This window comes from Berghia stephanieae, chromosome 6, assembly GCF_034508935.2.
Source record: "Berghia stephanieae isolate SIO BIC M18660-M18661 chromosome 6, UCSD_Bste_1.3, whole genome shotgun sequence".
NCBI classification, from domain to species: Eukaryota; Metazoa; Mollusca; class Gastropoda; order Nudibranchia; family Aeolidiidae; genus Berghia; species Berghia stephanieae.
Window position 1 is genome coordinate 41,365,790 of NC_088365.1, and position 26,381 is coordinate 41,392,170.

Consider the following 26,381-nt stretch of genomic DNA (forward strand, 5'->3'; position numbering starts at 1 on the left):
TTAATTTTTATTGTTTGTTTTTTTTTCTCTCTCTCAATACAATTGTCTATACAATTGTCTAGAGTCTGCATGTGTAATTATGCCGTCTCAATTAAAAAACAAAAACAAAGCAAAAACAAAACAAAACAAAAAAATCCCCCCCTTAAAAAAAAACAAAACAAACAAAAAGACTGAATGTGCGGACCCGACAACAAGTGCTTTCAACCCATAAAATAACAGCAATAATCCCGTTAAGTTTCGAAGAATTGTTAACATTAGTTTTTTTTATACCCCCCCCCTACCTATCCTTGTAAAGGAAGGAACATGTTGATGACTGGCGAGAAAAGTAAATACATTGTAGTTTCCTGTCATTCGTAACACCAGCTGAGCAAGAACAACTTTATTTTTAATTACAGAACACATGACACAGCACCGGCTCTTCACGTTCCGGTAGACCGCATAGTAAATTTGCGGTTTTCACACATTCCCCCCTCCCCAATTCTCAACAAAATCCCTGTGCGAACGGTATGACCAAATCAACTCTTTTATCGGGTGAGCAAGTGCGAGGGAATATATCTTATGCATATTCATCAGTTTACTTATATCAACCAATCAAACTACATCATCACAGATACGCCATGGAAGGAGGACCAACCAACGCGCTTCTTTTTGTTTTCCTCTCGCCGCGTTTGTAACCCAGTTTCACAGTTTTACTACGACGGTCGCGAACAGAGTACACATACAGCTATGACGTGAATCTTTTCAAATCGTCTGCTTTGACCGCGCTCATTATGAAGGCATATGGATTATCATGAGGAAATAGTATGGATGAGGATGGGGATTTACCACCGGTAAGTCTTTGATTATTCTTATTCAGATGTTAAATATGTTACATAAGATTATCGGGTTACATGCCGTAACGGTATTATCATATGTTCGGTTTGTTTATGGCCTCAGGCGACCCTCGTGAGAAGTATCGCAACTCGCTCATCTAGCTGTCTTCACAAATTTCGAATTTTGCGCGTTTGAGGCTTGACCTAGAAATAAATTACTACATCCATTGTGTTATGTTTATTTTGATCAAAACGTTACAGACTTGTGAATTTCTGCTATTTTAGCCAATTTGGAAAGAATATATATATTTGTTTTCAAACAGGGCAAAGCATGTTTCGCTTCTTCAACGGTTGAAGTTCAACCCTCTTCTTCATGTGTTGAGTTTTGATATTATGTTTGGGTAGGGGATGGGAAGGGGAAGGAGGCGTGTTATGCTCGTTATCGCAGCCTTTCGAGGCAATCGTCGAGGGAGCTAGAAGACCACTTGTAACATTTTTATTCAGCAAGTGTGCTCGTGTGTGACATAGCCTTCTGGAAGTAACTAAACCAATATCTAATTAAGTGAAATATTTCTATTGATGGGTGAGTCAGCAACCAAAATAGAAAAATCCTGGCAGATTATCTTGTTAATGAATTTGTACTTGTACACTACGCACGGCGCTTTTATTAAAACTAAAACTTGCGTCGTGTTTAGATGATTATGCCCGCACTTTATTTATTAATTTGATTTTTTTGTGGTTACACAAAATAATATTAATATTAATTAACTTGCATCCTCCAATTCTCTTGAAATTTAAGATTTATTCTAAATGAACGGTTTCATTCTTAAGGTTCGCCCGTCGTGGATAGTCTTTTTTCTCTTCTAGTTCAGACTGAGAAACCAGATTGGGGTCATAAAACCACAGTTTGCTTTTGCTTTGATTGTTGAGGTCAGAAAATGATGCAACATTAGGTATTCTCGCACTGACCGCAACTCGTGAGGCCATCATCTGTGAAATCACTCAACCGTTAAAGTCATCGATGCTGGTTAACGGGCATATCATGGTTGTGTTGTTGTGATATATATTATGATATTTATATAAATATATATATATATATATATATATATATATTAATATAATATATATATATATATATATATATATATATATATATAATAATATATATATATATATATAGAGAGAGAGAGAGAGAGAGAGAGAGAGAGAGAGAGAGAGAGAGTGCGCGTGTTTTACTCTGGTTAAAAAGAAAATTTTTTATATATATGCCAGGACTATTATTGTACGCACTGTGCTTAAAGATCAAAATTCAAAAGATTGATATGCAAATAATAAAGATAAACAATCGTTGTTCACTCTGGTTACAGAGAAAGACTTACAAGTTCACTCGCCAGGTTTTACCATCAAATTTTTGGTGGAGTAATCGATCAATTACAATTACCGCTATTACTCGGCGGGACTACTTGTTGCGTCCTGAAACTAAGATCGGTTCTCACTTTGATCGTTTGCTCTTCCCAATAATATTGTGCTAGAATTCTGTTAATCTGGCCAGCTTGTATGTACGTTCAAGACGAAAACATTTTTCTTTTTTGTTTGTTTAACTTGTGTTGTGCAACGTGCACCAATTTCACCGTTTTTTAGATATAGATGTGATTTCATTTATTCACAGATAAAAAGTTCTATGTCAATGACTTTTAATTTTAAATCGCTTTAATGCAGTTTAATGACTCTAGTTGTCCCTCGTCTAGTGCCGACTGCAGCCGAACTAAAAGTTGTTTGTTGTGAGCAGTGTTCATTTGTTTGCCTTTCACTGCAGTAAGCAAAATGTAGTACAAATCATTTTTATCCTTTAAATTAAAATAGAAATTCTTTTAGTATATACATTGCTGGTCTGTACAATTGCTAGATAGCCATTATTTCAAATTTCGAGCGTTAAATTGTATTGGATCTATTATTGTACGCACTGTGCTTAAAGATCAAAATTCAAAAGATTAATCTGCAAATAATAAAGATAAGTCAAATTTAAACAATTTTCATATAATGCGTTTTAAGTTTTAAATTTAATTTATCTATCGTACTCAATGTTATATCCATGGCCCCAAGTGATAAGAGGTGGAGATTTGGATATTTATAATGCAAAATGTGCATAAAGAATAATTTTGCGATGAAGTCATTCCACACCACACTTTTAGATAACAATTTTTGTTATAAATGTTTTATTATACTTTGTATTATTTTTTTTTTCTCAATAATTTATCCTTTCAAATATTATCACTTACCACTAACTTTCATCCTTCCTGTCTCCGCGACGTACCGTCTCTCTCTCTCTCTCTCTCTCTCTCTCTCTCTCTCTCTCTCTCTCTCTCTCTCTCTCTCCATCCTTTCCTCTTTACTGCATCAAATTTATATTTATTTTGAATATGTATGTTACCCGATGTAGATTAATTTTGAGTCTAGGTTTTAGAGGGATGGAAAGAATGTTGAATTTGACAGCCGCTATTGGTGTAAACACTCAAGTGTTTTGACACTCATCGTTTTATCTAATCTCATCCAAGTAAGTCAAGTATGGATATTGGTTTCTCATCAATTCGTTTTTTGTTGTTGTTTTTCTAACCTAAAGTAAATCCATAACTGATATGATAACTGTGTGATCAAATTACATGCCTTAACATAATTTCTCTCAGTGGAACTTGATTGACGTATTTTCAACTCCTCCTTCGCCAACCACCCGACTCAATCGGATGATGGCAGTCGTCGGCGTATTATGTTATAAAGAGGGAGCAGAATAAGGGGTCATTGTCATGTTTTTGAACGTGTTAACTGTTAAAAATGTGTGTTTATTTAATTTCTGTCTTAGTGGTAAACACGATTGAAGGGAAGGAAATGGGATTTGAAGACCCAATTAACTGGACCACGCAGTCGTGGCTGTGAACCAATAGGGCGATCAATGCACTTTTTTTTTTTAACAACTAAGTGATGAGTGAGATAAAACGATGATAATAATAAGAAATAGATGGCCCTCATCGTGCGTTATATTAGGAATAAGTCATTTAGACGATGGTTATAAGGTCGCACTGTTGTTTTGTTTTGTGGCAATGACGGGGAATATCTGCTCACAATGTTTATGGCTAAATCAAATTGTAACAAGTTTTGCTAATTTAATGTGTATGGCCCTTAGCTAATTTAATGTGTATGGCCCATACCCTCCAGGAGACCTTCAAGTCTGTGAGCATTTATGACAATGTTTTTTTTTTTGACTCAGTAGCACATAAAACTTCACTGTTTGATGTATGACGCCAAATCATCTGTGACAAGAAATAGTGAATACTATTTAGATTCTTGAGGGCCTGGTATTTCGACTGGTCTGCATGTATTCCAGATAGCCCATGGCATGGCCTGTGGTGCCGTCATATTCATGGCATACCTACACCTTTTATGATAGGTGAGACTACTTTGTTTATCTATATTATTATTTATTATAATTTTTTTTCTTTGGGGGAATTGTGATTAATTTGTATTGTGGGTCATGGGTTTGACATAGGATACATATAAGGTTAGTTTTGACTGAAGTCTGCTGGTCAAATAAAAAAAAAAAGGTTTAGGCCCGCGGCTTGCCATTTTAAAAAAAAACTCAACTGCTGGCAACACTGTTAATATGCCAAAGCATGATAAATTATGCTCAAAACTGGGAGGCTTCTTAAATCAGCTGGCGTGTATTTGATGTGGTTACGCATACTACTGTTTCGGCACTCATTTCAGCTTATTGGTATATTATTTCGTTAATAGTGTTTGAGTGTGTGTGCTGTTTGTGTATGCACCAGATAGATTGATAGTGTGTGTGTGTGCAATAGTTTTCCCTCTCTAACAATAATTGGGCCTCTGATACAATTTAGCTTATTGAACTCGCATAAATACAGATTAACATTGACACGATGAGAAAGAAATGGCAATTTAATTGTTACGTTTTGTACTTGTATTTGATAGCATTCTTACTATTACCATCGAGCTAAGGCCACCATAATGTGTTACAGCAGCAAATCATAGATTTAATTAGACTCTCCACGGTCTAGTTAACCAGTTAACTGCCGTACCCTGGAAAGGTACGTATTTAAAAATTTGGCCATAAAGCTCGCCCTTTTAATAGCGATCGATTTAAATGATCCTCTTGTTGGCTAACACTCTTAAATGATCGATATTTGAAGGACGAGTTTTCGGGCCAAATTTCTAAATACGTGTCTTTCCAGAGTATGGCAGTTAATTGGTTAACGTGGTGTGTGTTTAGCATAAACTATAGGATCATCGTAACCATCTCGATGCCATTACGACACATTTAATTAAACCAGCACACCGATTCTAATCTTTGATGAGTGATATTATCTCCACTATTAATACACATGGCAATAATGATAAAAAATATTACATAGGTATAAGAAAAAAAATCTTTTTTTTTCTTCCTTTCAAAGACAGCGTATGACGAGTATGTTATGTGTTTGCATCTCCGAGTCTCTAGTTTATCGATATTTTAGAATATTATTATCATGGCATCTACTGTGATGAAGCAAAATTCGCCTGTTCATCCAATTAATCGACATATTTAATTTATTGTTATCTTTTAAATTGCACACCACGGCTTGACTGACTGTCACCATAATGTAGAATGCCCGCTGTTTTTAAATCAAATTTAGAAATGATGAATAACTTTTATTGCATTTAAAGTTACGAGATCTTTAAAATGTTTCGAATTAAACGGATCAGGATCTGAGTCACTGGTTGGTTGAAAAGATAAAAATGGATATTCATTTTTATTAACCTTTATTACCTATTATCAACTGAAATGTGTATGGACAGTTTCTTATTTCTGTGCTATTAACCAATAGATAAACAAACTAAGAAAGAAATAGAATAAAATAATATTTAACAATATAAAATAAAATAAACTAAGAGGCCTAAATGAGCCAGGGTGGAGAAAAAACACTAAATTAAGAGGTAAATGTGACCCGTATAAATGAGGGTAACATATTTATTTTTCTCTTCAAAAATTATAAACATACCAATTAAGAAAACGTAAATCCATTTTCAGGAGGCACAAAGTCATTATCATCATTGCCTTTTTCACCCCGGGGCAGGGTATAGACCACCGACAAACAGTTTCCATCCCTCTCTATCTTGAGCTAACTTTAAAAAATCTCGTTCCATGTCTTATCACTTCTCTGTATATCAGATTGTTTTTGCTCTTCTCCGTGTTCCCCTTGATCTTCTGCCCTGAGGATTCTAGTCCAATACTTTCTAGATTATAGTGGAGTCATTCTTTCTAAGGGTGTCTCCAATCCACCTCCATCGTCCTCTTCCTATTTCCTCTCCCACTGGTTTCTGCAGTGTTCTTTTCCATACTTCTTCGTTCTTAATCCTGTCCATCAATGATATTCTGATTAGCTTACACATGCACCTGTTTTCTGTATCCTCCTTATACATGCCTGCGATGCACTCCAAGTTTCACATCCATGCAGTAGGACAGACTTCACGTTTGAGTTGAAAAGTCTTAGCTTTAGTCGAAGGGAGTTGTCTTTAGTTCTCCTAACTCTGTTCAAAGATATGAATGCAGCATGTGCCTTTCCTATCCATGCTTCCACCTCTTCTTCAGTGCCTCCATCTTTGTCAATTATACTTCCGAGATATCAGAAAGTATTTCTCATCACTCGCACTACTACTACAACCACCATATCACTACTACTGCAATCACCACCGCCACCACATCATCATCCCTAAAACTACTACAACCACTACCATCGTCACTACCACTACTACAACCACCACCACCACATAATCACTACTACCACCACTACTACAGCTACATCATCCTAACTAACGCTTTTACAACCACCAGCACCACATCATCATCACTAGCACTACCTACTGCAACCATCATCACTACCACTACTACCACATTATCACTACCACTACTACAACCACCACCACCACCACATCATCACTACCACTACTACCACTAACACCACTACCACAACCACCACCACCACATCATTTCCACTACTACTACAACCACCACCATCACATCGTCATCGTCACTACCGCTACTACTACAACCATTACCACCATATCATCATCACTACGTCTACCACAACCACCACCACCACCACATCATCATCATCATGACCACTACTACTACAAACACCACCACCACATCATCACTACCACAACTACTTTAACCACCACCATCACATTATCATCACTACCACTACTACTACAGCCACCACCGCCACCTCATCATCACTACCACTACTACTACAACCACCACCACCACCACGTCATCACTACCACGACTACTACAACCACCACCACTACATCGTCATCACGACCACTGCTACTACAACCTACACCACCACCACATCATCATCACAACTACTACTACTACTACTACTACTACTACTACTACTACTACTACTACTACTACTACTACTACTACTACTACTTCAACCAGCACCACCACCAGCACATCATCCTCATCACTACTACTACTACTACGACTACTACTACTACTACTACTACTACTACTGCTGCTACTACTACTACTACTACTACTACTACTACTACTACTACTACTATTACCACCACATCATAACTACCACTACTGCTACAACTACAACCACTACCACCACATCATCACTTCCACTACTACCTCAACTACCATTATCACATCACCATCATCACTACCCCACTACTACTACAGCCACCAACACCATATCATCCTCACTACCACCAGTACTACAATCACTACTGTTTGGTTTTGGAACTTTACTTCGTTTGAAATAAGGAAACTTTGGGATTATATTTGGCATTGTGTTTACATAGTATATTGTAATGTAATTCTTATCAGTTATCTATAACTATGCAATATGTAAACACAATGCCAAATACCATCCCAAATCCCTTTTCTTGTGTGCGGAAATTCCTCTTTCTCCATTGAAATTCCTCCGTGTGGTGTCTGAAATTCCTGTGAGCCAAATTTAAAGTTGGTGTCTTTCCAGAGTATGACAGGAACTCGTTAATAGTTGTTTTTAAAAAAAAAAATCGTTAAAATGGAACTGTGATTATAATAATCTTAATGAGAAGATTTTTATTTTATGATAAAAAGAAGAAAACGAAATCGCATGATCGCGTAAATTTGTATAAAGATAATATTTATGACGTCCATGGAAGAGTCGGTATCCTATATAATAAGCCACGCGACGTTTATAGTTGTCAGTAATCGAATGGGTGACACGACACTGAAGTCTGGCTCCGGGGTTGTTGCTTGGGCCTACTTATCCCACGAGATCGCTGGGTGAATAAACATCTTGATGTAGGCATTGATAGCAATGGCTAATGCACAAGCATAAACAAGGCACATTTTATAAAATAAAATGTGAATCTGCTTCTACTTCTTTTCATTTCTGACCACTGCTTCAATCTTTGGAAAATAGTATATAAAGATTTATTAAGATATTATGACAGAGCAAAGGAAGAAATAGATGGATGGAGAGAGAGAGAGAGAGAGAGAGAGAGAGAGAGAGAGAGAGAGAGAGAGAGAGAGAGAGAGAGAGAGAGAGAGAGAGAGAGAGACTAAAAATCTAAACTAATAAGAAAACGATTTATCACCGTAAGTGAGGTTTGAGTTTAAGCGACGTGTACATATATGCAGGTCTGATATCTGAATCCATTTATGGGCCTAAAAAATGGACAATATTTTGTGTCAATTTTTGAGATTTCCATTACAACATTGAGCCCATATGGAATTGGGTTATCAGATCTGCAAATCAGTGCACGTCGGGTTTGAGCCAACAAGAAAGGACAAAGACAGTAACCTCCCCCCCCCCCCCCCCCCCTCCAAAAAAAAATAAAAAAATAATAATAATAACGGAAAAAAAGTGAATGGGGTACGACACATTGTCAGAAAAAAAGAAAGAAAATAGGCTTGACTTTTTAATGTATGGATATTTTTCAAATTCAATTGAAAATAGAGTTTCCTCCTAGTGCCATATTTTTATCACATGTGTTAAGCGCAATATTAAACACGTTTGTTTTCATGATGGCTACGTGAAGTTTTCCTCATTTTTAGATAGTTCCCACTGGCAGCTATGAACAGCTGTGTATATTTATAATGATGATGATGGTAGTAGTAGTAAGTAGTAGTAGTAGTAGTAGTAGTAGTAGTAGTAGTAGTAGTAGTAGTGTATAGTAGTATAGTAATAATAATAATAATAATAATAATAATAATAATAATAATAATAATAATAATAATAATAATAATAATAATCATAATCATGAAAATAATAATAATAATAATAATAATAAATAATAATAATAATAATAATAATAATAATAATAATAATAATAATAATAATAATAATAATAATAATACTTCTAGGTGCACAAATTAGCAGGCCTGATATCCGAACGCAATTATGGGTTTAGTTGTAATTGACAATATTTTGCGTGGGTTTGAGAGTATTTCCATTACAACAATGGGCCCCTAACAATTTGGGTTAAGTACTCGTCAAGTAGCTCACTTTTATGGATGATCATCCTACATTTGACATCCATGAGTACAAGAAAGGAAAAAAAAACCCTAAAAAAGAGCTCCCCCTCCCCCTTTCCAAATAAGCAGATAAAACTTTCATCATCATTGACTTCTAATTTGTCACTCAGTCTCAGAAGTAAACAACTCTCTTAAAGAGGCATCTTGATTCTTTTTCTTCGGATAACAGATTGCTCCATAGTCTTCTTGCATGGGAAAGAATGAATGATTGTGTGTCTCTGTTCTTGAATGTGGGCTGGACAATTTATGAATATGCCCCTTGTTCTGGATATTGGTCTGATTGATTTTGGGAGGGTGACTGCAGTTTGTGTATTATGTATGGATAATTGGGATTGTGTCCTCTCTGCGTATGCGAGGTGATCCTAGCCCAAGCCTCTGAGTCAGATGTGAGCGCTTGTGTTTCTAGAGAAGTACACAATACACCGTGCTCCCTGTTTGTGTCACATTCGAGAGCATTGATATCTTTCTGATAGAGTTCCCAGACAACGCTAGTTTACTCAAGTGATGGTTTGACTGGTTTTGTAACATTGTATAATATTATGTATGTGTTGTGTCGGGCATCCTTTTAGGTTTCGGTGGATATTCTAGGAACATTTTTATATTGGCAAGTGTCGATGGACTACCACAATAAGACAATGATCCTATCTGTGACGAACGATTTTCTTTCACTGCGTGATTTCTTTATCATTCGTCAGCGTCTCATTCAAACCCACTTCAAATTTAGTGGACAATATATATTTGCCATGGGAAATTAACTCCTCGAGATAAAACACTCAAAACATGGAAAGTCTTTTCTCCAATAAAGCTCTAAATTTCTCTAACGGGATTTGGTCAAAATGTGGGAAACCTTCCCATTGTATAACGGAACCGCGTAAGGCTTATTCACCTGTTCAAATTGTCTGCCCATTGTATGCATATCTCAAGCTAATTACCTTTTCCAAACAAGACTCCAACGTGCATATGCCCTGAGGTTCTCGTCTCGTTCAGAGTAGCTAAAATTGCACTTAACGTTATCCCTTCCCGCTATAGTTCTTAACCAAAAGCACCTGAATTTCATTGGCTATCTAAATAGGAACATTCTTTCTGATTGGTTATCCCCATAATTCCTTCGCGTCCCCTTACTTTACAAAACCAAATTCATCTCACGCTAAGAATCCCAAGAAAGCATAACCACCCCTCCAATTTCAAACTTGTAAAAGGTTAACTTCTCTCGGTTGAAGGTAAAATTAATTATTGGTTAACATTCAAAGTGAATTCAATGCTTAATCTACCATTACTATTATAATTTGTGTATATTTTAATTGTGCTCTATTCTATGGACGTTCGTCCTTGTCCTTGAAGCACCCAGTCCGTGCCCAATCCCTGCCTCCCAGTCCTTGCTTAGTTGTAAATCCCTGATGTCAGTCATCGCCGACACCAGAATCTTCCTGTCAGCCCATTACTACAACACATTGTTGTGAAGTCCAGAAAACCCTGGAAGCAGGAGCCAACCCTGGAACTAGCTGATACATTTGCCTCAATAAAGCGAGCCGGCTGTATTTAAAGATAAGCCAAACGGGCTTATACCATTTTCCAATGTATTTTCCACGGACACAAATGATTCAAAATAAATAAATCAATCAATCATAAATAAATAAATCAATAGATTAATAGATATTAAATTAGATCCACTCAATTAGAGCCATTCTTCCCGATACAAACTAAACACTTATTTTCTCTATCTTTTCCTGTAATAATCTAATTAAACTTTATGTATAGAATTGTTATTATTGTATTGTGCGTTACTATTGTATTGACTCACTTGTTATTAATACAATTAAAGTTATAAGGGACCCTAAGGCTATTCTTAATCACCCCTAGATTAAACCTGAGCCATTTGTGGTGTAGGTTGAGTGGCGCAGCTGGGAAAGAGAGCCATAGCGCGCATACTAGTTCGACTCCAGACCATTGAGCTTATGGTTGGACTCGAACCCACAAAAATAACACACAAACCCGCCACACTATCATTGATCTACCAATTGAAAAAAAAAATAATCGGATCTAATGACCAAAAAACTTGTCGTTTTCTTTTTATTTTCAAAGCCGAATTACTTCAATGCTCCTCTGTTGTTTGGTGTTTCAGAAAATAAGCTCAGGTGGAGAGAGACTGTTCAAAATAGTGCTGACGGGTTAGTCTTTCGAAAGAGGTGGCTTGACTCTGCCACACCTCTATTTCTAACATTACACTGGGTACCTGTTAAGAAAAGGATCCAACCCAAAGCATGTGTCATAGTTTATCGCTGTCTGGATAACACTACCGCTCCCTACATTACAGACCTTAAAAAATATTCGACGACCCGATCTGTGCTTTTTCCTTCCGTTTCCACGCATTCGTACAAAGTCGGGAACAAGGCCCTTTTCTCATTTTGGGTCTGTATGGAACATTATTCCAAAGAGCATTCGGGAGTCCAAATCATTGTCTGTGTTGAAGAAATACTTGAAGCCATTTCTTTTTTGATGTCGTAAAATTTATGGAAAATTATTTTGTGTTGATATAAAGCACCAAGAGCCGAAAATACCGTATGCTATATAAGAGTCCGTTATTATTATTATTATTATTATTATTATTATATTATTATTATTATTATTATTATTATTATTATTATTATTTGTTATTGTTTTTTTGTCATCTGCGTTTTTATGAGTTATTCTCACTAAATGGTATTAATCAGACTATAAACGTTTAAGGTTACACATAGTTGTGTGTGTTGGTCAGTTATACTTCCAGATGGCAATGGTATGAGCTTCTTAGCCAAGCGCACACAATCTATATTTCTTTCTTTCATAATTTAAAATTCTTCTTCTTCTTCTTCTTCTTCTTCTTCTTCTTCTTCTTCTTTTCTTCTTTCTTCTTCTTCTTCTTCTTCTTCTTCTTCTTCTTCTTCTTCTTCTTGTTGTTGTTGTTGTTGTTGTTGTTGTTGTTGTTGTTGTTGTCGTCATCATCATCATCATAATCATTTTTAATTTTTTTCTTTTTTTTTCTTTTCTTTTTATTATTCGTACTTTTTTTCTTTAAAAAAATCATTTGTTTTTCTTTTCTTTTTATATATTTTCTTTTCTTTTTATACATTTTCTTTTCTTTTTATTTCTTTTTTATTTTTTTTCTTTCTTTCTTTCTTTCTTTTTTTTCCCTTCTCTTTTTTACCCATTATCTGCGTGTTACCCGAGGAAGGCATAAGACCGAAACTTTGTTTATTTTGTATTGTCCCCTTTTATATGAGTCACATTCACTCCCTTTATTTTTCTCTCCATATTTTGGCTCATTTAGGAACTATTCAATATAGATAGAATGCGCTTGGCCAAGGAGTTCACAACATTGCCATCCGGAAGTATAACGGACCAACACACAAACTCTGTTAACCATGAACTTTTATAGTATGGTTAATACAGTTTAGTGAGAACAACTCACAAACGCGGATGGCAAAACAATAACAAAGGCCTGAGTGACGTCATCTGCATACTATCTATATCTAAGGTGTCCGTATGTTCGTTGCGCGTTTTATGTGGAATGGTCTTTGCAGAATTGAAAGGCCGCTGTTTGCTGATTTGTTTATCAATTTCATTTTTTTTTCTATTTGTCATGACCATTCCTTTGTATTGTAGTTGTAGTATTTTTCCTCTTTTGGGCTATGAATAGCACCACCATTCATTCAAACATGAAATTTATCAATAATTTTTTATTCTATTTTTATCATTTCTAAAGGTCTTTTTGAAGCATTTCAGTGAGGTGCAGTTGATCTGACTGGTCCAGATTCGCATTTTTCTTTAACTGTTGTCTGGTTCCATTACAATTTGTGAATAATAATTTGATTCAGTTAATGTTTGCATTGGGCATGTGGTAATTTTTGGCAAAAATACCAACGCGTGTCAGGGGTTTCAATATGGCCGGTTCACCAGTGAGAATAAATGGAGCATCATGAAGCGTGCAGAGCATGGTGAAAAAACTGAAGTATTCTTCATAAATATGGATAGAAAAGGGGGAGAGCACACTGAGCACACCGTTGGATCGACAGTCTGGATAACTGCGTGAAGGATAAGTTTGAAACAGTGATAAATTTTCATTGAAATTCCACTTCCCATAATCGCCGTGTTTTCAACTGTAAGAATTTACAGATATATGTAATCTTCTACGGGATGGGAATTGATTATTTTCTGAGCTTAAAAATGAGCGACATTTGACCCATCAGCAATGGTTTTTTTTGTTTGTTTTTGTTGTTGTTTTAAAAAATGCAGCACGGAGAATGAAGATTCTCATATTGAACACTTTTTAAAATGTTCATCGTAATTTGGACAATATGCATTTGATTGACAAATAAAAAGTTACCATTTACTCCTATTTAAGTGAGTCCTGTTATAAAATTAATCACCGTATCAAATACATATATTGTGGTTCCATTGTCTGACTGGACTGGCACGCGAACGAACATGCGTCCCTTCAACGTCTTTTCCCGTGAAAAGTCAGAATTGCGTTCAGATCCCCAGCAAACAGGCAGTTGCATATTGTGTAGATCAGGCTGTAGTACATTGTAAGCGTCCCTGCCCACTTCACGCTGCATAAACTGGGACTTATTCGGCCTCAAAGTCACATGCCTTAGTAAATAAAAACAAAACAAAAGCAAATCAAGTCGCATAACCAGCCCGAAGTCAAACAGCCCGTGTCACTTTTAGTGTGTTAAAAAGTTTATGTTTGTCACTGTCACACATCTCCATCATGTCTATTATTAGATTCATTCATATGTAGATAGAAAGGCTTGCTGTGTCCAAACCTGCGTTTGTTTTGTTTGTGTTTTTCTTTTCTTTCTGATTTTTATATATTCTCGATTCCTCGTGTGTTTAAGTTAATAAATATCACGTGAATATGTTTGTTTTCGACTATTGAGTGGTTGCTTTATTTCGACTTTTAGCTTTGTATCTAATGAATTATAAAAGATAGATTCTTTGTTTCTTTTTTATGATAATTATTTTTCTGGAATGGTATTTGTTGTGGCAGTTTCATTTAATAAGTGCTCCTAATTCTTTTAGTATTTCTGTTAAACTCTTAAAATCATACACAGATACAGACGAACGCACTACTACCTGACATAATAGTTGTCCTAGTATCAATTCTTATTTACTGCGTGAAGGATAAGTTTGAAACAGTGATAAAACTTCATTGAAATTCCACTTCCCATTAATTACTGATTGAATTCGAATTGCTTGTATGAATTACAGTAGTACTATTGGTATCACTTTAATTTTTGGGTGCTGGGCCGTTTATTTTAAACTATTCTTATGTAATTATTGAATGGGTATGTTCTTCAATATGGTACGTCATTAAATTTGGAATTGTATATGTGTTGTAAGTGAGTAATAATAATAATAGGTCTAATAATAATAATAATAATAATAATAATAATAATAATAATAATTATATAATTAATATAATATTAATATATATATATTATTAATAATTATATATTATTATTTTATTAATATATTATTATTATTATTATTGTTTATTTAAAAACCGATCCCTGATTTATGTGCATCAATCTCGTAGAACGAATCCAAACTCAAATTAATGTTTGTGTGTGTTGTGATGGGGGTATGGGCCTCACATCGCACAAAAATGATAAGATGATAATGATGATTGATGATGATGATGATTGTGGTGATGAAATATGTAATAACAGTATAATCCGCATAATGTCAACACCTTAAAGTCGACACCTCTTGTTGATCCCATATTTTCTGTTCTTTATCTAAGTGTGTTTCATTGGTAATGTATAAAGTCAACCTTGCTGAGAGTAACCCAGTCTTTCTAGTCCGGCGGTGTTGACATTATCAGGAATCCATTGTATAATATGGTGCACAAACTGCCTGTGCGCTTATTTAACACCATGAACAATAAAACTGGCTGTGTCCAGATGATCAATTTCTCTTTCAACTTTAGCAACCATATTCGCATCGGACAAATTGCAAATTTGCTTTTCCTTTGCAATAAACCATGTAGACTACTCGTCACTTTCACACCATTCCATGCCATTCTTTGACTTGATCAAAATAGGCATTACAAAGGGATTAATCCGCGGAGATGCCTTTATTTAAATTAAATGTTCGTTTTTATCTACTGTAATTAGTTGATTGGGGATAACCGACGGGGTTGCCACCTTCAGCCAGACTTCCCTTATTACCATTATCTTATTACCGATATAGGAGGGTGTAGTCATGGAACATGGGTCCTTGATGTACTGATGTTTTCCCTTCTCAGACATGTCCCTGTCGTAAGGATGTGAATCAGATCATTTTTCTTGATTTTTGATCGTGCTCAGATTTTTTCTCTTAAAAGTTTCACCGTTTTTCGTATTATTTTCTAAGATGGAAACTTGATTAAAAAGTTGGTTTTCAAATGTAAATTTATAGGAAAGAAAATAGCATTTTTTGTTTGTTTGTTGCCATCTGTGACAGAGACATAGTTAATATGTAGTGGTCTCTTCATCCCCAGTACCATTGCTTACCTGTATGCTCGACCCCTTCACTCCTTCCTCGCCATGTCGATTTGATCAAGTTTAGTGCCCCGTCACATTATTTATCTTGTGGTAGTAATAGTTGTATGTTAATATTACAGGATATTATGCATCGGCGATATAAATGTTGGTGCTAAACAGCGATTTTTTTAGAGATATATATTAGCATTTGTTTTCAATAAGGTCATCTCTCTCTCTCTCTCTCTCTCTCTCTCTCTCTCTCTCTCTCTCTCTCTCTCCAGCGGATGGGAGGAGCCACGAGTGTTCGTTTATGCATTGGCTGATCTTATTGGTTCAGCTGATGACTAGCGGGATGGTCCATGGGGCGAGTATTTTTTTCACCGCAAAATCCATACATAACAAATGTTTTGTTTTGTTTGTGCACACGTGTCGTGTTGTTTTGATTGCAACCGTTGCATCACCACCACTCAATATCGGTCAAGGCTATGGCACACTGTATACTGTATTCATGAAATTGGTATGCTTCGCGCTGGTTGTGGTTTCAGGTGTGATGGTAGTAAGTTGCGATTGCATCACTGCAAAATTTGAAAGGCCATCAAACCAGATCAGAATCGTGTTATGGATCAAACAAAAAATGCCACAAATAAAGGGTCTGAGGACGAATGATCGAATGACGATGACGACAATTTTAAAAAAAAGGTATAACAGTACAATTATAATGTGGTCTGTGCTTAGGTCCATGGGTCTGTGGTATGATACTCACCTTCGAATCGAAAAGTCCTGGCTTCGAGTCCTGCTCCAAGTGAGCGGCACATAGTTGAGTCCCAGGAGAGGTCTTTTTATTCACATTCTCTCACCTTTCTCATATGAGTTCCTGATCGTTAACAGTGTAACAGCGATGTCGTTATCCAAACAAAAATGCAATATCGCCTAACATCATATCTCGTCCTTCATGTTAAGTGTTGCTGCTGGATAGGGACCTCCTGTAAAGTACGTTGAGTACTTTTGCTGAATATTGCGCTATATAAATGCTCACGTTTATAGGAAATAAGAAAAAGACAACAAAACACACACACACACAAACACAAAAACAAACATACAAACGAAACAAAACAAAAAGAATAAAAACAAAGCAGTAACAAACAAGCAACAACTAAACCAAAACAAAACAAACAACCCTCCACCCACAAACAAAGCAAAACAAATTAAGAAAAAAGAAGACAACAATGACCTACAAAAAAAACAACCCAAAAAATAAATACAATCTAGAATAACAACAAGCAAAAAACACAAAGGGAACCAAAAATGGAGAAAAGCAAACCAAAATAAAACAACCAACACACACACACGCTCACAGACACACACACACACACGCTCACAGACATACGCACACACCCACACATCGCGTGCACACACACACACACACGTGCGCGCGCGCATACTGTAATCCACACTTCTTTCTGTTTCATATCTATTTTTGTATTCTGCTTTCTTTCCTGTTTATTAACACCCCCCCCCCCCCTCTCTCTTTTTCTCTCTCTCTCTCTCTCTCTCTCTCTCTCTCTCTCTCTCTCTATCTATCTATCTCGAAAGATTATATCGAAAATTGACGTCATACAGCTCTTTTCTATTGTTTTTAGCCAACTATTTTATGAGTAGTTCTAACTAAATTGTATTAATCCGACTATAAACGTTTAAGATAACACATTTTTGTGTGGGCTGGTATATTATACCCGACTGGCTGATGTTATGAGTTTTTACAAACTAAATGCATAGCATCAATTCTCTGTCTTACGCATGGTTACAGACCAATCCTTCGTAGAAACTGTACACGAAGCCATAGTTTACTTCTTCGAAATTTGATATCAAGTTCAAGTTAACATGCGCCGATTGACAGTGACAGAAAACGAAGGGATAATAAGAATGATGACATTTGTTTATCTTGCAATGGACCGTTTTCAACCTGTTTTGTTTACAAATTTGATGATGACACCCCCCCCCCCCCCCCCCACACACACACACATAACCGATTTACCGCCGTAGTCTTTTTACTCTCCTAAATCTTTCAGATGACAGCTAGTGGAAATAGTATTTTGCTCTGAAGTAGTGGTGTGACCGGTTTTAAATTGCCGAAAATAATTTGTCCACTTTTTATTAGAGAGAGAGAGAGAGAGAGAGAGAGAGAGAGAGAGAGAGAGAGAGAGGAGGAGGAGGAGGAGGAGGAGGAGGAAAAGTAGGTATCCCTTTATTCATATAATTGTCATTATCATCATCTTCATCATCATCATCATCATCACTTTCATCATCACTTTCATCATCGTTTTCATTATCACTATTATTATTTTACTAAAATCTTTTGACTTTTCTATTTTCATTTTCCTGGTGCTGGAATGACCTGTTATAGTCCGTTCCACGGCCCGTGTGCACGCGTTGACACATCCTTCTGATGGATTTTAATGAGCTCGAACATTAAAATTATTAATGACGATAAACCGATTTTTAATTTTTTTTTTTGATTACATTACTTTTGGGTTTTTCAATTTTTACTAGTGAACATTTGGATGTTTTACCTTAACAATATTATGCACACTGAATCCTACTGTGACTACGATCACTGAACTCACTCTCAGGCATGACTACGGACTTGTTTTTCACGAGATTCTTGTAGGTAAACTACTCATTAACATTGCCACCCTGGGTTCAAAATGACACAGGAAATAGTACACACTTGAGATAAACAATTTTTTACAAATTAATAGTTGAAAGCCAGAGGCTTAGCTTGCTGTTGTGATTTCTACACTCTTGAAAAATGATATCAATACGGATTAAACATGCAACGTTGTAGAATGAGGAGTACAGCACTGTAAATTTACAAGTATTTGTCCAGTATTTGTGCATATAATTCTTTTTCTCATGGCATGCGGCAAATAGCAATATTATTAACAAATGGCTAAAAACTAGGAACTTAGAGAGGAGCTGTCAAATTAACACCTTTGTAAATAAACCAGTGAAAAACAATGAATATTGACCGCTAACCTTCCGCCTCGCATCGAACTGAACTTGAACTTGAATTGAGTTGGATCGCCATAACTTGTTACGTCACTTTAATAAAAACAAAGGGGAGTAATACGCAACAGTGCAGTGTTTTTTGTTGACACTTTAAGGGGCGGTCTGGGTCTTTTCTAAAAAAAAATTAATTACCTATATTGGGCGGTTTTAATCAATATGTATCGTCATTATAGGTTAAAAAACAACATTTATGGTGAAAAATTTTAATTATCTGTGTTGATACCCATTTTGCGACCTAATTTGGGGGTCTGACATAAAAAAAATAAATAATCTTGTGGCAAACGTTCCACAAAGACTAATGATGGAATGGCCCTCATATTTTTCAATCTTATCAATATTGTACCATAGTGTGTCACCATAGAGAGATTTTACGGCTTTAGGTTATGGAATTTTTACTATAACATTACAAAGTTGAGAATCAAAATGTTATGACAAAATTGATGTTAAAAATTCAGAATTAGGATTATAATTCAAAATTCACAAATATTATCAAAAAAATCTCTCTATGGTGACATAATACATTATCTCTGTGATAACTGTGGAAATTTTCAGACAATTTCATTGTATAGATTCTGAGAAACGTTTGACACAGTATCCCATACCTTTAAAAAAAAAGACATATTGAGAAAAAAGCAAAATAGCTTCCCGTTTTTCACACTTTTTTTATTACCTGTAACATTTTTGACTGTGTTTTTCGTGCCTTTATAGCATACTTTAAGAATTTGGACTTCAATTATATTATTTCTAAGATAATAAAATATCATTTTCCACCAAAATCTCAAAATCAATTTTTCGGAGGATTTTCATAACAATTAGACTCAAACCGCCCCTTAAATTAAACTAAAATCTACTTCTAATCTCTACTGACTTGAAAATGATATTTACTCTTCTGATATTTTCATATTTACAGACTGTAACGATGATTTTATCGGAATGTACACTAGGATATTATAATACAGGTTGTGACCAATATTATTGAATTTTCGTAACCTCGGATATAGCCCTCCCAAGGTCTGGCTCATCCCCCGGTCCGAAATCCAATAAAAGATCAAAAACTGAAAAATTGTATTTTATATCATCTAAAAGTCAGATTTTTTAAAATTAATGGCGCGTGTTTTTATGGTTTTTCAAGCTGTCCCTCTATCAAAATTTGTAAAAAATTGTGTCAACTTCTGATTTGTCTTGTCTTAACTGAATATAAATTTTTGGACCATATTGATGCCATATTAAATAAGTTTTATTCTTTAAGACCAATAAAAAATTACTCTGAAACCGCTGTAATAAAATTAGAGATTTTACAGTTAAATATGTAAACAAGTTACACGCCACAAAGTAAGAGATGAATTCATCTTATTTCCAAAATATCTCGTGCTGTCACGATAGTTCCGGCTAGTGATTATGAGTTCACGTCATACTAGTTTCCGAATAAAAACAATACCCTTCAACTGTTATTAACATACAACTTATGAAGTTTGCATCAAATTTTGAATTTATGATTTATTGCCAATTATCTACATCATGTCGCAAATACCGAAGACTGATACGGAATCTCAATCTTTAAATCATTTGAAATACTGATTATATACAAAAAATTGTCAAATTAACAATAAATGCTGTTTATATAACTTTGAAAAATTGTATCTAGAAATGCATAAATGTTTCAGAGAGCATTTAGTTTTGAAACCTTTTAGCTCTTAATCGATACGGTACATCTATCGGTTCCACTCCCATAAAGCTGCGAGAGGTAAACTTGTATCTATCGATAAGCCATTAATGAGGACGGCAAGGAAAATGGAATTTCACAATCAACCCTGAGAAGATGGTTATCGAAATACGACAGAGAACTACATTGTAAGAAAAGGATCCAAGACAACTTTGATACGGAGCTGGGTGAACGTAAACATACAGCCGACAAAGAAACGGATGTTATATAATCCGGGTAGAAAAAGGCCTATGAGTTCTGGACAGAGGATCATTGTTATTCTTGCAGATGGTGGAGATACTGGGTATTTAGAAGGATGCCATGCCATTCTGCATCATCTGGAAGGTAGAGACGATCATTCTTGGGTCGATACAGAGGTGTTTGAAGGCTGGCTAAAGAACCGTTTGCTGCATTCCCTCGAAGCACCCAGCTGTATTGTATTGGACAAAGGTGGCCCATAATCACTTCAAGCCTACTTCGGCAACTGAAAGAGCTGACATGATTTCGTGGCTTCAATCAGGTAAAGCTACACATTCTGACCATTTATCAAAGGCCTAACTATATTCCGTAGTGAAAAGAAACAACCCAGAAAGTTTTCAAAGCAGATTGCCTAATCAGGGAGTCTTGACACGAGGTTGTGCGACTTTTCCCATGTCACTGTGAGCGCAATCCAATCGAGCTCATTTGGACCAAAGTAAAATTTAGAGGAGGAACATCAAATTTACTCTCACCGATGAGGCAATAAATGATATAACAAGGGAAGACTGGAAAAAGGCATGCTCTAACCTTCGCAAACTAGAGGGAGATGTATAGAGTGATGCCAAGAAATCTTTCCGGAGTTGTTCCATTTCTCTTTTTCATCATCCTCGTCATGAGAATGCGATGATTGCTGTGTCCAGTATTTCTTTTTTATTTTTATTATTTTTGAAAACATGAGTATTTTTTAACACATGTATCTACATATTTGTGGAAACACTAGCATAAACTGATGAATTCTACTTTTGACCAGTCTACATTAAATTTATGTAACCCTCTTTGGTATAAACACAAGCTATTTTTCAAAATTTTGCAATCAGAATAATGTTGGAAGCGCGTAATGTTCACTTTCACTTTTATTCATCTGCAATGTCTATTGATAGTTACACGGAACCTGTTTGATGTTAAAGAAAGTATAGGTTCAGTGATAGAATATTATTTCACATTTTTATATTCAACAGTTTGTCAGGCGTTATGTCTTTGTGAAAGGCATTCACATTCACACAACTTCCCTCGTTCTATCGGACACGTGCGTAAAATTCGGAGGATCCCCCAGGTTTTTTACAACATTGTCTTTGTCCGAACAATGTATACGCACATAACGGGATGCTTGTGTCGTCCATTATATTATGTGTTCGTTGTCCTCCAGGGAAGAAATATAAACGCAGTGAGCATATTTTCAACGCTGTTAAGTACTATTTAAATCCTATCTATTATTACACTATTTGAAACAACCCAAATTATTTGCTAAGTTACGCCACTGAATGCAACTGTTAGTGTTAGAATTATTTTCCCCACGGGAAAGATAATAAACACTCCATTGGTGTAAACATTTTCAAGTTTGAGTCATGTTTTTTTTAATATCAAAGGAATTCGGCATTGTGAGAGAATTTTTTGGTCTATCAATCACTATCGGTTTTCAAAATCCGTAACGTCACCGCAAGCAAAAAATCACGGCATCGCATTCGGTAACTTTGGAGACATTTGCAATATTCCGTGCTCATGGGACTTGGAACGGACTATGGTTTTTATTTATTTATTTATTTATTTATTTATTTATTTATTTATTTATTTATTTATTTATTTATTTATTTAATTATTTATTTGTTTAAATATTTATTTATTTATTTATTTATTTATTTATTTATTTATTTATTTATTTATGTATTATTTAATTGTCTATTTATTTATTAATTTTGAAAAAAAAAACTTATTTCCTTACTTGAATGATTTGTTAATTTATTTGTTTTTTTTTATTTTGTTTTGTCTTTTTTTTTTTCTTCTTTTTTTTTTTTGGGCATGTGCAAACCAATCCAAGATCCAAAGTCACACAGTTATTTATATCTTAATAGGTCTGGGCTAAATCCACATATTTCACAGTAAATACACGCTAGTCTGAGGATATAATGTATATCGTATTACAGTGCTGCGTTTAAAAGACATTGCATTTATTTTCTTTTGTACAGGAATACAACCTAAAGGCTGCCTCAAATATAGAGCCATCCTCATCTCACACGTTTCAGGGGGAGAAGAAGCGGGAGGAGGGAGGTAATGGTGTTGGAGAAGGCAGCAGAGGTATCAGCAGATCGAGTGATGCAAATACGGATGATAGAATGGCTGGAGGAGATAAAAATGAAGAGGAAGAAGAGGAGCATGGGTTAGTGATGGATGAGCGTGATGATGATGGTGATGATGATGATGATGATGATGATGATATGGATGAGGAAGGCAATGATGTTGATGAACATAACATGATGAGCCAGGAGGAGCGGGCAACACAAAATGCTGTTTTAGATGATGAAGACGATGTTGAAGAAGAAGATCGTGGAGAGGACGAGGAAGATGAGGGTGATACTACGGATGGAGCACCACCACAATTAGAAAGTACAATTGTCAAAGAACAGGTAAGTTAAGTCTTAAAATTGTTATCAAATTGAAATGAAAAACATCAGAGTTGTAGTTAATCACTCTACTCAACGCGTTCATTATGAATGAGGTTAGCACCATTGTGCATATAGTAATAATATCAAATTTAAAGAAAAAAGAATAGCTCTTTAGAACCATGAGCTTTTGGAATCATTATTAAATCAAGTTTATGCATGACATTGGTATAACCAGTTGTCTTTTAACCCTAGGATAGGGCGCTAGATAATAGTCTTAAGTTAAAACCAAATCACTAAATAGGACACCATGTGAGTTGGTTGTTGGAGTTGTGATGGGGTGTTGTTGTTGTTGACCATGATCATGATGATGTATCCTTACAAGCACGTCAGACCTGCCAACCAGTACGATTAATCGTATTTTATTACGATTTTAGTGAAGGTGAAGGTGAATGATCTTGATAATACATTTGATGCATTGATACACACATCTCGTACACCAACTGTTGACCGTGTTTCTGAATGAATGATGCATTACATTTAATGCTATAGTTATCATTTCAGTTGCTTATATGATGCCGGTTTTCACCAATATTTTTCTCATACATTTTTGAGGATTTGCATAGAATTATGCATATAAGCTTGTTTTATACTTTAAATAGTTTCAGACCACATTTAAACATTTGCCACTTATTCAATAGAAAATTCTAAGTGAAAATTTAATTGAACCAACATCTTGGACTATGAAGCCTTCAATTAAAAACTGTATTGCTAATTAACTTAAACATAAATGGGTTATTTCCCTTTACAATAACTCAATTACTCTATTTTGATTTATCAAATTTATAATGATCTTTTTTTTTCTTTATTATTTTGTACGAGTCTTGAATTACAAATTGAGCAACTTTAAGAACGGTATTTGGTTCAAAATGAATTTTTTAGAACCATTTTAGAAGTATTTAACTTGTCTCTGCATATTAGGCTACATACTTTGCGAATTTCCCATCATTTGACCAAAGTAATAGTATTAGTAGTATATAGAAGTAATAATAATAATAGTAGGAGGAGGAGTAGTAGTAGTGAATGCTCCAAAAAAAAAAAAATAATAAAAGAGAGAGAGAGAGAGAGAGAGAGAGAGAGAGAGAGAGAGAGAGAGAGAGAGAGAGAGAGAGAGAGAGAGAGAGAGAGAGAGAGAGAGAGAGAGAGAGAGAGAGAGAGAGAGAGAGAGAGAGAGAGAGAGAGAGAGAGGAGAGAGAGAGAGAGAGAGAGAGGAGAGAGAGAGAGAGAGAGAGAGAGAGTATATGGAAAATATCTTGCTACTGTTGCAAATTGTCATCTATTGAATTGAAGACCACTCTCCCAGATATTTTATCTCAAAACTTTCTCATAACTGATGTACTGGGCTAGCAGATATCACCATCACAACTTCATCAGCATCTCTTACCATCAACATCATGACATCATCACTTCTACAACTGCCATCACAGCATTGTTACTGCCACAACCACCACCACATCACTTCTACCACCACCGCCATCACAGCTTCATCAGCATCATCATCACCACCACCACCACTAGAGCACCATCGCTACAACAACCAACACTTCTTCCACTGACACTAACATCAATACTACCAACATGTTAAGGGTCTTTTGGTCATTTCTTTGAGTGTTTAGAAAGCAAATTCCTTTGATATTGCAATTTCTGAGCTTTATGCTAATTTTAAATGGCCATTAAGTTTTAGTTTCTCGATAAATCGATAATGTTGTAATCATTAGAGATTGCTTGAATGATGAGGATCAGAGTTTATTTTGATTTGGGATTGATGTTAGCTTTTATATAAATTTTTGTATAGTGCGCACTTTTTTTCCACGTGTGCGGACAAAATACACTTTTTTGCTAAAAAATACACTTTTTAGGATCATGGAATACACTTTTCATCCTGGGAAGGTTGGCAGGTCTGGCACGTCTCAAATGCACTAAGCATATATGTGCATATATTTGCAAGCCTATTAATAGAAGCATTTATGGGCCTTATTTAGCACTGTTGTAATCAGAACTTTTTTTTGTTGGTTTGAGAGTGTTCCATTAAATACAATGTATGACCATAATAATCCTGTCTTTTGATTGTCTTGTTCAAGTCCAGAAAATGTAGTGCGAGAAAAGTCTTGAAATCCCCTTTCAAAAACTGAAACTTATTTTAGATGGAACCCATAAATATATTATTTAAAGGGCAACCGTGACAAAAAATTTGAAAGATCTTAATTGAAGTTTGAGGAAATGTTTGAATATCTTCAAGGGTGGTTATCAGTTTTGAAATTATACATGGATCTAACTTTCTGGAAATTTATGGCAGGAAATATGCTGTAGTATTAGTGCCTGTGAGAAAATAAATAACAAGATTTTTAAACAGGATTTCACTAGATTTATTAATTACATAGAAGACAATTTTAGGCTACTACATCCATGCTGCATAACACGCTTTTTTATACCAATTCTAACTTAGGTGTTGAAACGCCCCCACATCCAATCCAAGCGTATGCAGGAGTACCAAGAGATGCAGCAAATGACACACACTGCAGGACGGGTGTTTCCATGCCTAGACACCACATGTCGGCGTGTTTTCAATTCAGCGCCTGGTCTGCGTTACCATGTCAAGCAAACACACCAAGAGTCGATGGAGAGTTATATCTGTAATAGCTGCCATAAAGAATTCAAAAGGTAAATACAAAGACCACCAAGACCATCCAAATAACTTTTCATGAAATAGTTCCAACCAGCCACATATTGTCGTTTCTTTATGGTAGTTGGTTGTAAACAAGTCACCACTTTATGTCATCCTTCTCACAATTTTAACTTTTCCCCCACTATCAATGGGCCAATTCTCTGATGGATCACACATATGTTTTAATCACTTTACAATTTCATTTTCGCCAAATAAAAAGTATTTTGGAATCTCAATATTCCAAACCTCTCTAGTCCTGAAACCCAAAAACGGAGACACAAATCAATGAAAAGGAATTTTATCCTTACAATTAACTCTCTAATTGGACAGGCATCTAG

General features: G+C 35.5%; 1 protein-coding gene across 5 annotated transcripts in view; it reads left to right on the forward strand.

Annotated features, from left to right (window-relative positions):
• Positions 1 to 258: 258 nt before the first annotated feature.
• The window catches only part of LOC144975036 (uncharacterized), a 34,997-nt gene continuing 8,874 nt past the window's right edge, over positions 259 to 26,381 (forward strand). The window contains exons 1-3 of one of the 5 annotated variants that reach the window (XM_078918693.1): positions 259 to 830; positions 22,905 to 23,342; positions 25,825 to 26,039. In XM_078918693.1, the coding sequence (XP_078774819.1) occupies positions 804 to 830; positions 22,905 to 23,342; positions 25,825 to 26,039 (680 nt within the window). In that variant the 5' untranslated portion in view covers positions 259 to 803. Of the gene's footprint in view, positions 831 to 1,006; positions 1,396 to 4,022; positions 4,255 to 22,904; positions 23,343 to 25,824; positions 26,040 to 26,381 lie in introns of those variants that run through there. The other 4 variants (XM_078918692.1, XM_078918695.1, XM_078918696.1 and 1 more) reach the window with 4 other exon arrangements.